Source organism: Melozone crissalis, unplaced genomic scaffold (assembly GCF_028551555.1).
Source record: "Melozone crissalis strain CALT ecotype California unplaced genomic scaffold, PUWL_Pcris_2 ptg000198l_1, whole genome shotgun sequence".
Classification (NCBI taxonomy): domain Eukaryota; kingdom Metazoa; phylum Chordata; class Aves; order Passeriformes; family Passerellidae; genus Melozone; species Melozone crissalis.
In genome coordinates this window covers 1,850,531-1,863,858 of record NW_026535962.1, presented here as the reverse complement: position 1 = coordinate 1,863,858, position 13,328 = coordinate 1,850,531, and the positions used below count along the sequence as shown (strand labels likewise).

The 13,328-nt window shown below is 60.8% G+C and overlaps 1 protein-coding gene across 4 annotated transcripts in view; it reads right to left on the bottom strand.

The window, feature by feature from the left end:
* The window catches only part of GRM4 (glutamate metabotropic receptor 4), a 34,412-nt gene extending 21,817 nt beyond the window's left edge, over positions 1-12,595 (bottom strand). For 2 of the 4 annotated variants that reach the window (XM_054294025.1, XM_054294028.1), the window contains exons 1-2: positions 12,527-12,595; positions 5,744-6,526 (exon numbers count right to left, since the gene is read on the bottom strand). In XM_054294025.1, coding sequence (XP_054150000.1) covers positions 5,744-6,262 — 519 coding nt within the window. In that variant the 5' untranslated portion in view covers positions 6,263-6,526; positions 12,527-12,595. Of the gene's footprint in view, positions 1-5,743; positions 6,527-10,245; positions 10,388-11,584; positions 11,892-12,526 lie in introns of those variants that run through there. The other 2 variants (XM_054294026.1, XM_054294027.1) reach the window with 2 other exon arrangements.
* Between the last annotated feature and the right edge of the window lie 733 nt (positions 12,596-13,328).

The window sequence follows — 13,328 nt, the reverse complement described above, 5'->3', positions numbered from 1 at the left end:
AGAGACCAAATAAAAAACCATAATTCTGCCCTGGCCAGCACTGCCAGGGTCTCCCTTTGGCTTCTTCCCCAGGAGGGACAGATCCAACCCATCCTGCCCCCTCTGCCCTAAATAAGCCCCTTAAATTAACCAGAGCCCCTGCACCTCTCCCAGCACACTGGAATGATTTAGCACCGTGGGATCAGGCGATGTTTAACACTTACACAGCACTTTCCATTTCCAAAACGCACCACACATCCTCATTTATCTTAAAGATGGAAAAGGCTTATTAAATTATCAAGCCCAGGTTCTCCCCACCAGCTGTTGGAATCCGAGCTGGTGTAATCAGCCCCAGCCACCTCACTGGGAGCCCAGCTGGGAGCTGCAGCCCAGGGATGAGGTGTGCACCAGGGCTGGGTGTCCCAACCCTCCTGGCCCCGCTCCATTCCCCTCCAGTCCTGCATCTCCCAGTCCCTCCTTTGTTTCTCTGTGATTTCCCCTCTCCCACTCCTGCCTCTCTCTATTAAATGCGATTCTGGCGTTATAAACCCACGACTCCACCTGAATGCTAAAAGGCCCCTGGAAAGGAGCAGCCACCCTTCTACCTGCCTGCAAAACAGGAGATGAAAAAAAGGGAGAGATGAAGCAGGAGTGGGAGAGGGAGAGGAAGGAATCTTTATCAAGGCACAAATAGGATTACTCCCCGTGACAATCTGCTTTGTGCTCCTTTCCGAGGGGCTCTGATCTGCTCGTTGGGGATCTCTGGCTGGAGCGGGTGCATGAGACTCCATTAAAATTCTGCTCAGCAGGTGAGGAGCTCGCCTGGCAATCACTCATCCCGGGGGGAGCAGGGGGGCTGCTCCCAGCACAGCCCCTTCCCTTCCCTGCCCAGCCTGCAGGAGGGACGCGGGCTCGGGATGGAGGCAGTGCCCACATCAAAGGTGATTTGGGGGCAGGGATGCACCCCTGCCCTTCCAGAGGCTCCTTTCCCAACGATTTTTCCCCTGCCAAGTGTTTTGGTTTCACCTCTTCCACAGAACACAGTGGAAGGAGGTGGAGAGGTCCCAGCTACTGGAGATGGAGAGGTCCCAGCTATTCCCCACGCCACTGCCATCCCACCCAAGCTCCAACAGCCTGGATTAACCCCTGGCCTGCCCATCCTGCTCCAGCCTCAGCCGGAAAGCAAAGCCCAGAAAATACCTGTTGATCCACAGGCTATGGAGTGGAAGCTGTATTTTAATAAACAAAAGGAAAGGGCTTTTTCCCCTCGCTTCTCTGCCTTGGATGAAAGTGAAAATAAAATACCAGTTCCCAAATGGCCATTTCATAGATTTCTTTTGCCTTTTCCCCCCTCTGCCTTTTTGATAGCCCAACTCCTGGCACCAGCTATTTTCTCAGATAAAAGACAAAAGTCCTTTTAGGTACATAAAAGCAAAATGCAGGCAGGGAATTCAAGGTTCTTAGAAAGAAGGATGCAGTGGAAGAGGGAGCTGGAAACATCTCTCAACTGCAAATTTGCTGCACTGGTGGTCCCTTGTCTGGCTCACCTCCAGCCTGGGACAAACACTCCTGTGTTGAGGAAATTAGTAGGACCAGTTCTCCTGCATCCCAAGAATTCCTTGTCCCACCAAGAGTAGGGAGTGATCCCAGGGCACGGGGCAAACCTCCTTCCTTCTCTTGTTTTGAGACAAAAATCATCACCCAAAGCACCCTGAGACTGGAGAAACATCCCTTGGGATGGTGGGAGCCAGGGCTGGAGATGTCATCCTGCTCCTCCAGGGTCAATGGACTGGTGTGACTGACTTCAAATGCACTGGGAAAGCTGCATTTGGTGCCCTCCACTATCATCCATCATTAATGGGGCTCAGGAGCTGCTGTGGTGTTTCCTCCACCACCAAGAGACAGAATCCCCCCAGGTTGGGAAGAATTAGGCAAAGGTGGTGATTTCAGCACATCCCAGCTCTGGCTCAAACCATTGATGCCAACATCAGCCTGAGCAGGCAGGAAGAACCAAAAACCAAACAAAAACCAACCAAAAACCCAACCAAAAACCTAACCAAAAACCTAACCAAAAACCTAACCAAAAACCCAACCAAAAACCCAACCAAAAACCCAACCAAAAACCAACCAAAAAACCAACCAAAAAACCAACCAAAAACCACTGCAGAGCCAGAGCTGAGCACACCGGTCAGGAGCACCCCACAAGCAGGGGGTCCTGCACCAACCCCCCCATGCCAGATACAGGGTCAGGAGCAGCTAATTCCCTCCCCATAATTATTAATTTCATGCATATCTTATGCAAAGCCCTGCTTCGCCGACAAGATGGAATTGATTTAATTAGAATTTCCATCATCGAGCCATTTGGATGGCAGCTTTTAATTAGGGAGAGTGTAAAGCACCGCAGGGGCTGGGACAGGGAGGGGCTGCTCGGAACTCGGTGCTGGGATGGAAGGAGCTGCAGCCCCGTCCTGCTGCCCCTTCCCTGGGCACAGGGTCAGGCCCAGGATGCAGCCCTTGGCATCTCCCTGGAGAGGGAAAAGGCAGAGCTAAAACTGCAGGCAGCACAGCAGGCGCCGGAGGATGCTGTCCCTGATCCCTGCCTCCACCTGTCCCACTCCTCCTCAACAAGCCGTGCCCAGGGACCCCTCAGGGCTAGGGGCAGCCCAGGGGAGCCAGGCAGCTGCGATTTGTTTCAATAAGCCCAGTGAAGAGCAAGGAAATGAAGTGGCAGCGGCGGGTGATTAATCAGAGCGTCCCCCTTCCCGCTCGGTGAAGGTCATTTACCTGCTAAGTGGGGATGTCCTGAATCCATCCACCCCACTGCCCCACAGCCTCGGGGCACCCTGCCACGAGCCAGGGGTCTCAGCACTGCCAGGAGGGGCTCAGAGCCAGGGCCTGACCCAGCTCTGCACCTGGCAGCCCAGGCAGCGCAGCCTCGCGGGGCTGCGGGTGCCGAGTGCCCGGCTGCAGCGCGGGCAGCGCCGTCCCCAGGTGAATTATTCATGTTGTACAACAGCCCTGCGCTGCAGAGAGCGCCTGCACTCGCTGCCACGGAGAGGAAACAGCCGCCTCAAAGTGCCTGGCACGTGTCAAAGCCATCCTCTGGCTGCTCACCCCACGCTGAGCGCTCGCGCTCCGACTTGTCACAGCTCCTTCTGGATGGGGACGAAAAATGCACCTCAGAGCCCTTTTAGGGGAGCCCATTTGCAGGAGAAGGGGCTGGATTCCTTGACACCATCCCTGCTGTGGTGGTTCAGCAGCCAGTGGGTAGAGTGGGGCTGGAGATCAGCAGCAAGGGGTGGGAAGGAGCTGGAAGGTGCCAGAGCGCTCCGGCAGTGACGCCAGGGAGATGCTATCACACAGAGCCCAGAGCACGGATTTGGGGAGAGGATTTTCTGTAGGCAGAGCGATGAGGAGTGATGAAACCAGCTTGGACAGAGGATGCCACATCTGCAAGTTGTTCCACTGATGTACAGCTTTAATTAGGAGGCGGCAGCTAACGAAGGACCCGTTATTTATTTATGTAGTGCAGGAGCGACAAAAGCCCTGGCAGGGAGGAGCAAGGCCAGCCTAGCAGGGAGGGCTGAGCAGGGGCTGGAGCAGGGAGAGGTGCACAGGAGGGAGCGTGGGATAGGACAACAGCAGGGAGAGCATCATTCTGAGACAGGAACAGCACCTGCAGAGTGCTCATGGCCACAGGAGAGAAGAGGGAAAACTGGGGGGGCTGCTGTGATGGACTTGTGTGGGCTCCTCACCTTGGTGGAGTCTGATCCACTCTATGCTGCTTGCTGGATATCCTGGGGCCCTTTCAGATTTGCTGGAGCCTTCCCAGATGTGCTGAAGCCTTCCCCAAGAACCACCTGAGCACTCCAGAAACCAGAGCACTCAGAGGGCATTTGGAACACCCCGCAGGGAGGGTCCCTCTGTGCCAGCTCCCTTTCTACCAACGTCCCCATGCTGGGGGAGCACCGAGGGGGACAGGAGGGACACAGCAACACAGGGCCAAGCGAGAGCAGAGCTCCAGCAAGTGCCATGCCCCAGAGGCAGCTGCCTGTGCCGGAGGCAGTCAGTGCTTTGCTGAACCTCGGAGCAGAGTCACCCACGCTTAAAGGTCAGCGGCGGCGTGAAATGGAAGTCGCCTTATTCTCATTTTAAGCATGTCCCTGCCATAAAAGCAATGTTTGAATAACAAAGAGCAGCAGCAGCCCTCGGGTCATAGTGGGGGGAAGAGCCTCCAGAACCCCCAAACCCCCAGCCCTGCCTGCTGCAGGAATGGCTGTGCCCAGACACGACCCCAATCCCATGGGAATGGTGTCCCTGTGCTGGCACCACTGAGGAGGGCACCAACCCCCCCACTGGGATTCCCTGCTGTCTAGGAAGGGCTGAGATTTTCCTTATTCTCCTCTCCCAAGGGGTTTTGAAGTCTCCATCCTCCACCTGTTCATCCCCTCATTTGCATTTCTTCCCTGCCCCACTGAGCTGGGATCAGCTCTGGATTAAAGTTCTCAGTGCTCAGGATGCACCAGCAGCAGCACCAGTGCCTGGCTGCTCAGCTGGGGCGGGGCTGCACCTGAGCTCAGTGACATCCTTCTGAACAGGTCACACCTCTTTGCCCAAGGACCAAAACTGGAGGAGAAGGGTGAGGGGAAAAAAACAAAAGAACCTAGAAAGACTTCAGTTGCCCCCAACTATTCTGTCTGTCACTCTCCTGCCTCCTTCCCCACTTCCAGCCTCCCTCCTCCTCTCCAGAACAAGTATTCAATCTTTTTTGTCTTGGCAAATAGCTTTTAAGTTCCTCCCACTCCCTCTAATTTATATTATTTTAATTATTGAATAGCCCTCTCACTCGTCGCCTGGAACATTAACACGTTTTTAAAAAAAAAGGGACCCAGAAAAATCAAACTCCATCAGCGATCTGGTTCTTCCGTCTTCACTTAACAGCTCCCAGCCCTCCCAGGAGGGGACCCAGCTCTCAGCACGCTGGGCTGGCAGAGGAAGAGGAGGGGAAAGACAGGGGGAAACAGCACCAATCCTGCAGAACACAGGGGTTTAAAGGTGCTGGGAGAAGGCCAAGATGGGATGGGGCCCCCGTTGCCACTGGAGGTGCAGAATATTTACATTTCTCCCTCATTTCTGCAGAGGGACCCTTGTTCACACACTCTGCAGCCCAGGGACGTGGTTGTGGATAAATGAATGTACAGCAAGGGGGAAAGGAATTATCAACTCCTCATCATTCCTGCAGCTGGCACAGAGCAAGAGGAAGAGCCCTACTCATCCCACCACAGTCCGAGCACCTCTGGGGCTGGTGGCACAGGACAAATGTCCCCAGCCTGGCTGATGTCCCCTTGGACTGGAGCAGAGCAGCCCCAGCTGTCCCTTGCCATAGATCATCGCTGCCTCCAGCCCTCTGGCTCAGGTGGGATTCACATTTTGGGGTATAACCCACACCCCTGAAGGAGCATCCCCCAGAACCAGCTCCACACCCACCCTCAGCCCACCTCCCATCCAGCCTCCACCACAGAGCGGGAGCACCAGCGCCACAAAGCCGGGGGAGATGAGACAAAAATCCTCCTGCTCCGAGTGTCGTCACCGGAGAGGGATGGAGGAAGGGATCCCCAGGGACCCGGGGGAGGCAGGAGAAGCATTTTAACAGCGCCAGCTCTGCCACCCCCCAGCTGTGGAGGAAGAGGCACACGTGGAGAGACGCTGCCAAAGCACCCGCGGGGGTTTTGCCGAGGGTTCCCTTCACCTGGCCGAGCCCTACCTTGAAGAGCCGCAGGATGTTGGCCACCATGATGGACACGGAGCTGCCCGAGGCGCCGATGACGCCCACCACCCGCTCGGGCTTGGTGATGATGGGGGGTCCCCCGCTGACGCAGCGCACCTCGGTGCTGTCCTTCTCGATCAGGGCCTGCACGAAGGTCAGCGACTGCTCCAGGGCGTGCGTGTCCCGCGAGCACGTGTCCAGGATGCGCGCGCCCAGCGTGATGTTGGGCAGCAGGTCGGGGTCGTTGTTGATGCGGTCCAGGGCGAAGAGCATGGCCTCCAGGCGGTGGATGCCCTTCTCCTTCTTCAGCTCCCCGCAGGCTTTGCCCTCGGCGCCCCGGCCGTGCACGGGGAAGAGCCCCCCGAGCGTGATGTCGCCGTCGATGCGGATGGAGTTCATGTGCGGGTAGCCCTGGCCTTTGGGCTTGGCAGCACCGCCGGGCGCCCACCCCCAGCTCCAGGCACTCAGGAGGAGGCAGAAGGACAAACGCTCCATGCAAAAGTGACCCCCGCTCATCGCCAAGGCCGTGCTGGGGCAGAGCTCGGGCCGGGAAGGCGGCGCTCAGGGGGCCGGGCTGGGCTGGGCGGGCGGCATGGCTCCGGAGGGATCCCGCTCCCGCTCCGGCTCCGTCAGCGGCGCCCCACGCTGCTGCCGGCCCCGGGGGAGCAGCGGGAGGTCGAGATGCAGGAGGGTGCTGGGGTCTGCATGGCTACACCAGAGAGGAGAGGCAGCAGCAGAGCCACGAGCCCACGCAAAGCTTTGGGTCCTTTCTCCGGAGACCTTGGAGGGATGGGGAAAAGGGGAGAGAGAAAATTAGGCAGGAACAGCAAAAGGACATTGGCTGTTCCAGGCTTTCATCAGTGGAAATAAGCACTGGGGATTATTGCAAAAAATAGATTTGGGGCCTCGGGGACATTGCCCCACAGAGCAGCACTGGTCAGTGACCAGCTCAGAGGGGGCCCTGTCCCTTCTTAAGGGAACCAAGAGGGTGTCCCAAGACAGCGCTCCGAGTGCGGCAAACCACACACACCCCCCCCAGCCCTGGTCCCTGCCTATCCTAAAACACCCGTACTTTTCCCAGCTGGTTTTTCAGTCACCTTCCACCTTCCACTTGTCTGGAGCCCACAGACTGAGGTCTGCATCCTCAGCTAGAGCCAGGCACTGCCAAAACCCAGCGTTCCAGATCCCAGTCACAACCCAAAGCCCCGCGCTCCTGCCGCTCTCCCTTCAGGGCACTGATTCCTGCACCAGCAGCTGCTTCCGTTATCGACGGCTTCCAGCAGCAGATATCAACAGTACCTGAGCTGTCCCTGCCCCAGCAGCACAGCCCCTGCCTCAGTTTCCCCCCGAGGCAGGCTCACCCTCATGCCCATCCCCGCCGCCTTCTCCCAGCAGCCGCTGATGGATGCTGAGGGCAGCGCATGATTAATGCAGGCACCAAAAGCAGCGAGGAGCCGAGCAGGCAAATGCATTCCCCAGGCAGGACGAGCAGCAACAGTGAGACCAAGGAAACAGCTTAAATTAATCTCAGCTCAAGCCCAGAGCCGGCACCCAAGCTGGACAGAGTCTCACCAGCCCCAAGGTGCTCCTGTTGTTCCGCAGCCATCCCAGCCAGGAGGACCCAGGCTTCAACTCACCTCCATAAATTATGCACCTCCCCGCCCGCTGCAGCCGCTTGAAGGCCCATCTCCAAAGCGATTCTGACAGCCGGGGCTTTTAAGGAACCAGAATTACCCGGTGCCCAGCTCTGTGCTTCCAAAGGCAGGAGGTTGGGAATGCTGCAGCAAAACCCCCACCCCAGCCTGCCGGGAGAGCCCAGCTCGGATGGGGATCAGGGACAGGGATCAGACCTCTGCATGGTCCTGTTCCTCTGCAAGGACCACCCCACGCATCCCCAGTGGGCACGGAGCAGGGGAATGTGGCTCCTGTACGGTCTGGGAGCGGGTCAGGCTCTGCCCGAGCTGGGGAGGAGGATGGGGAGATGAAGGGATGCTCAGACACCACAGCTGCCTTCAGAGCCCCGCATCAGGCAAAAGCAGGTCAGCTCTCCCACCCTCATCCCTGGAGCTGCAACACTTGTGCCCATCAAAGGTGGGATGCTCACACCATGGAGCTGCTCCCAGGAAAACCCTCAGAGCCCACGGCAGCTCCCGCAGAGCTGGCAGTGCCCCCAGAGCCCACTGCCTTTCCCTTTCTTCTTTTAAGCTTTTTCCCTCTCTGTTCTCTCCCCTTTGTGGCTCCTTTGATCATATAATCTGAACGAACTGAAGGTAAAAATATCACGGCAGGCAAGAAGAAAGCACAAATAATGGGGAGAGGAGGAGGGAGCTGGTTCGGATCCCTCACGGGGGAGATGGAGCCGGAGTTACCCGATGAGCCCCTGCTCCAAGGGGTGACAGATGAGCACCCCTGTCCCCCCCACCTGTCCCCAGCAGCTCCTCAGCCACACACAGCTCACTGCTCCCACACAGCCCAGACCTTGGTTCCACCATGCCTGAGCCTCCCCAAAGCAGCTGCTCCACCAGGGGCACATCTGGAGGGAGGTGCACATCTGGAAGAAGACACCTGCCCACAGCAGGTGCTCACGGAGCAGGGAACATCCTTACCCACACACACTGGGCAGCGAGGGGCCACAGCCACCCTCCTGTTCCACCTGCACGGCTCCACAGGGGCACCACGAGGGTGGCAATAACAGGGTGGGATCATCACTCAGCATGGTGCTTACCCCAGCCTGAAGGAAGGAGAAATTCTGCTTTCTCCTACTTCCACCAGCACAGCATCGGTGAGGACAGAGCCCTCCCATCGCCCTCATCCCGGCTGTGCCGCAGCCCGACCTGGGAGGCGACACAAGCACCAAGCAAACCGAGGTCTCCCGGGTGTGGGTCATCCCCTGCCCGAGCCAGGTGGGCTGGGCAGTGCCAGGGTGGGCTGGGCAGCACCAGGGCAGAGGGAGCTGGTGCTGCTGCCCCAGGACAGGCAGAGCCCTGCGGGTCCCGGCGCCCCGGACACGGGCCGGGCAGCACGGTGGCATCCTGCTCCCCTCTAGTGGTGGCCACCGGGCCACGGGCACCGTCAGCCACGGAGGGCCCTGCAAGGAACAGGAGAGGGCTCAGCTGGGCAGGCGAGCCCCTCTGGGGCGACCTGGTCTAGTGGAAAGTGTCCGTGCCCATTTCAAGGGCTGGAACTGGCTGAGCGTTAAGGTCCCTTCCAACCCGAACCATTCTGTGACTCCATTAAATCAAATTCCGATTAAAAATTCCCCCACATCACAGAGATCTCCTGCTGCAAAACCCTCTCCAGTGCCCGGAGGAGCAACCAGCCACCCCAGGCATCCCCTGTGTGGCTCCTTCCCGCAGCTCCTCCTGCACGTCCCTGCAAGCACTGCCCGGGCTGGACTGTGGGGGACACACTCCGGGCAGACCCCACTCCCCAGAGCTCTGCCTGCAGCAGGATCCATCATCTCCAGCTCAAAGCCAGAGCATTTCCTGGGGCTCGTTAAACCCAGCAGAAGCTGAGCTGGTTACAGCCCAGGAGATGCAGCAATAATCGGCCAAGAGCACCCAGCACTCACCTGCACCCATCCCCAGCTGCCAACGAGCCCAGCTCCACCAGCACCAGGGATTCCAGCCCAGCCCTGGCACTGGGAGGGCTGTGCCAGCTTAAGCCACGCTGGTTCCTACCAGCTCCACAGCATCTTTTTGAAAATCAAGGCTATTTCTTTCCCCACCTGCTCTTCCTCCAGCAAGCAGGGCCAGCCAGCAGGCAGCACAATATCCCAATTAGTGTACACTCACTCTTCCCGCTTGCAAGCAGCTACAGGGTACTTTGCTTGGCTCCTGGTCTTTTTAATTGCAAAAGCTCCACGAAGTAGAGCAGAATTGAGACGTGGACAGAGGGAGGGGATGCCAGGTTAAGTTCTCTCCCGACAGGCAAAACCTTAAGTATTCAGGTCCAGTACCCCGGCGTCCGCTCGGAGAAGCAAGGCCACGGCTCAGCAGGCAGCAGAGAGCAGAGACCCCAGATTGTGCCCTCCAAACCCCCTCAGTGAGCTCCAAAACACAGCCCCTGCCCCAGCAACCCCTCAATAGATGCATGAACCGATAGCACAACGCTCGCACAAGCCTGAGCTCATCATCAAAGTGCCAAACTCGTCCTCTCTGCAACCAGGTCCTGCCAGCACCCAGCTCAGAGCCCCGTGGTGGGGAAAAGCTGGGTATGACCACCCACCTCAGTGCCCCCGAGCATCTCCTGAAGGATGCTGAAGTCCAACCCAAAGTGCTGTCACAGGGCGCAGACGAGACCCAGGGAACATTCATCACCCCATATTTATACACGTCCTTAACTGCAGCAAGCCCTCTCCTTCCGCCTCCCTCCCGCTGCCAAGCAGGTCAGGGCTAATCCCTCACTTTGAAGGATGGGCTGACGCGGCAGGGGGGGAAGGCGAGCAGGATCCAGCCCCGGAGCAAGCGGAGAGAGAGCAGCAGTCGCTCACAGCTCACCTTGCGGGCAGGAGCGCGAGGTGTCCGCGGGCAGCCAGCGCAGAGCTCCAGCGGCCGGCAGGGAAGGAGGGAGGGAGGGAAGGAGCCGCCGCCGGTCCCCGCTCCTGCCACGTGCAGCAGAATCCCGCAATTAATTTTTTATCGCCATCTGCAATTTGGGACGGCGCTGGCTCTGAGCGAGAGCACGGCCTGAGTGCCCGGCAGTGCCCGCGGCGGCGCGCGGTGTCCCCGCTCCCCATCACACCCACGCCCCGACACTGCGGTCTGGCAGTGCCAGCCCCTGCCCACACCCCCCCGGCGGTGACTCCAGAGACCCCCATCCTCAGCCGGGCTCTGTGCGGGGCCATCCAGGGAACTGCAGGGAGGAAAACCCTCCGTGAGATGCAGTGCCCAGGAGGAAGAGCCGGTGCCCGCAGCGGGCACGAAGCCAGGGAGGGCGGCGGGCGCGGGTTCACGTATGTTATAATTAGGACCTGCCACTTCTTCAAGCCATTGCCTTTCTGGGAAGAGCTGGAAGGGGGTGGCTGAGCTGACAAATCCATCCTCCTCCTGCCTGATGCCAAAGTTGAAGCACGTGATGCTCTTTTTCGGGGAGCCGTTCGGCTGCTCCGCAGGGCGATGCTGGCCCCTGGCATGTGGGGCCAGGCCACGGTTCCAGTCGAGCTTGGATTCCCATGGGAAAATCCCCTGGATGCTGCTCTGACACCCCGGGGTGCAGCTCAGCACCCCTAAGCCAGTGCCTGATGGCATCCTCAGAAGGGCTCTGCCTGCAGCCCCCCAGCCTGGGGCAGCTGGAGCCACCACTGCCCATGGGGACACTCTGCCATCACAGACGGACACCCCCACTATGAGCACTGTCCCTCCAGCCCGGCCAGGCTGGCCACAGTCAGGAGGGATCTCTGCTGGCCACAATCAGGAGGGGTCTCTGCACATCCCATCGGACCGAGCCCCCCAGCACAGAGGTGGCAGGTCACAGGGAAAAGGGTCTTGTCCCAGCTCTCCCCTCACAGCCTAGCCCGGCACATCCCCAGAGCATCCCCCGCTGCTGATGCAGATAAACGCCGCTTACAGGGCACAAACGCGGGGAAGGAAACGAGCTTTTTCTTTTGGCAGTTCTCGTGGTGTTTTCCCGAGCTCCTGGCTGCATTCAACAGATCAGCTCTGCTCCTTCTCTTCCATCCTTCCATCCCTCCGCCCCTCCCCGAGCCCTGCCCGGGGCACACGGCCACTGCCCGTGGGCTCCTGCGGTGACCGCCAGCCCTGCCTGGTGCCACCCCCGCCGAGCCCCGAGCCACAGGTCACCTGCAGCGCGATGGCGATGGCAAAGGCGGTGACTCACCCGCAGCCTCTCCGTCGCAGCCGCCGCCGAAGGCAGCGGGCATCCCCCAGCGCCGGAGCAGCCCACGGAAAATCACCCGGCTGGCAGAGCACGGCAAAACTCATCACACCGAGGGGAGGAGGAGGAGGTGGAGGAGGAGGAGGAGGGCTGGCGGGGCTGCACCCGGGCAGGCAGTGGGAGAGTTCTCCGCTTTTTTCTCACGGTTGCCAACTTCCCCAGCGGCTCCCGACGCCTCAGATCCGCTCGCCCGGAGAGCGCCAAGGAGCGGGAGAACGCTCGGGAGAGGAGCGGCCCCGTGCCGGAGCGGGGCTCTGCCCGGCCAAGGGGGGCTCCGAGGGGTCGCTCCGGTACCGAGGAAGGGTCGTACCCCCACAGCCCCTCGGAGCCGACAGGGGAAGCGCCCTCAGCCCCTCGCAGCTCTGCCGTCCCCCCTGCCCTGCCCTGCGGCGGCTCTGCGGGCGCTGCCCGCTGCGGCGAGGCGAGGGCAGCCCCCGGTCACGGCCACCCCCCCTGCCCCCTGCTCCTGCCCCGACCCCTGCCAGCCCCCTCCGGCCGGACCAGCCCCCCGGCTCCCCTCCCGGAGCCCTCGCCGGGCAGTGGGCACCTCTGGGGACAAAGGTGGCAGGTTGGGGACCGGGGCAGGGGGTGCCCCCCGTGCCCCTGGCGGGGGGAGCAGCGGGGCGAGGAGGGGGCAGTGCTCCGCAGTGCCCAGCAATGAATAACGCGATGAGTGGGAGCGGGGGGAGCGCTGGGGGTTCCGGGCTGCAGCCCCCGCTGTCGCAGCCCCCCCAGCCCAAAAATAGAAGGAAAGGCGGAAAATTCGCCGGAGCGTTGTGGAGGGGGGCAGCGGCGAGGCTGCGGGGAGGGGGAGCGGGGGGCACTCCGGCCGCGGGGGAAGGTGCGGGGACACCGGGATGCGCCCCCCGCGCCGCCCGCACTTACCCGCGGGCAGTGCCAAGTTGGCGGCGCCGCCGGCCCCGTCTCCGCCCGGTGCCCGGTGCCGCGATCCGCCCCCGGCCCGGGGGCTCGGGCAGCCCGGGGGGGCCCTGCGGCGTGCGGCGGGGGCGGCCCCGGCCCCCCCAGCCCCGGCCCGGCCCGGGAGCCGAGCGAGCCGCAGCCGGGCGGGACCCGCCGCGCTCCGCGCACCGCAGCCGCGGCGAGGAGGAGGAGGAGGAGGAGGAGGAGGAGGAGGAAGAGGTGGAGAAGGGGGAGGAGGAGGGGGAAAAGGGGGAGGAGGAGGACAGCCGGGGCCGGGGAAGTTTTGCATGAAGAGGAGCTGGGAAGCCCGCCGCCGGCTTTGCCAGCCTCTTAAAGCACTAGCGCAGCGCGGGGACCCCCGCCCCTGTGGACCCCCGGCTCCTGGGGGAAGGGTCTCCCCGCCACGCTGCTCCCTGCAGCGACAGCCATCCTCCAGTTCCCTTCTCCAGGTGGGAGCATCTTCCGCAAGCAGCGAGGAGGAGGATGCCGTCACCCCAAGCGTTGCCCTAGGATGCCGTCACCCCAAGCGTTGCCCTTCTCTTCTCCCTCCCATCAAACGCCAACCCCCCGCCCGCTTTCCCCGTCTGTCCCCCCCGCTTGGCCCCGCGGAGCCCGGCGTGCGGTGTCGATTCATTAATCCAGCGAAAACACAAGCCCCCGGTAATGGCCATTGACACGTTAACTGCTGCGATCCATCACGGTAATGACACGGCGGTGATTGCTCGGTCACCGGAGCAATTAGGGCACACCCCGGCGCTCACCTGCG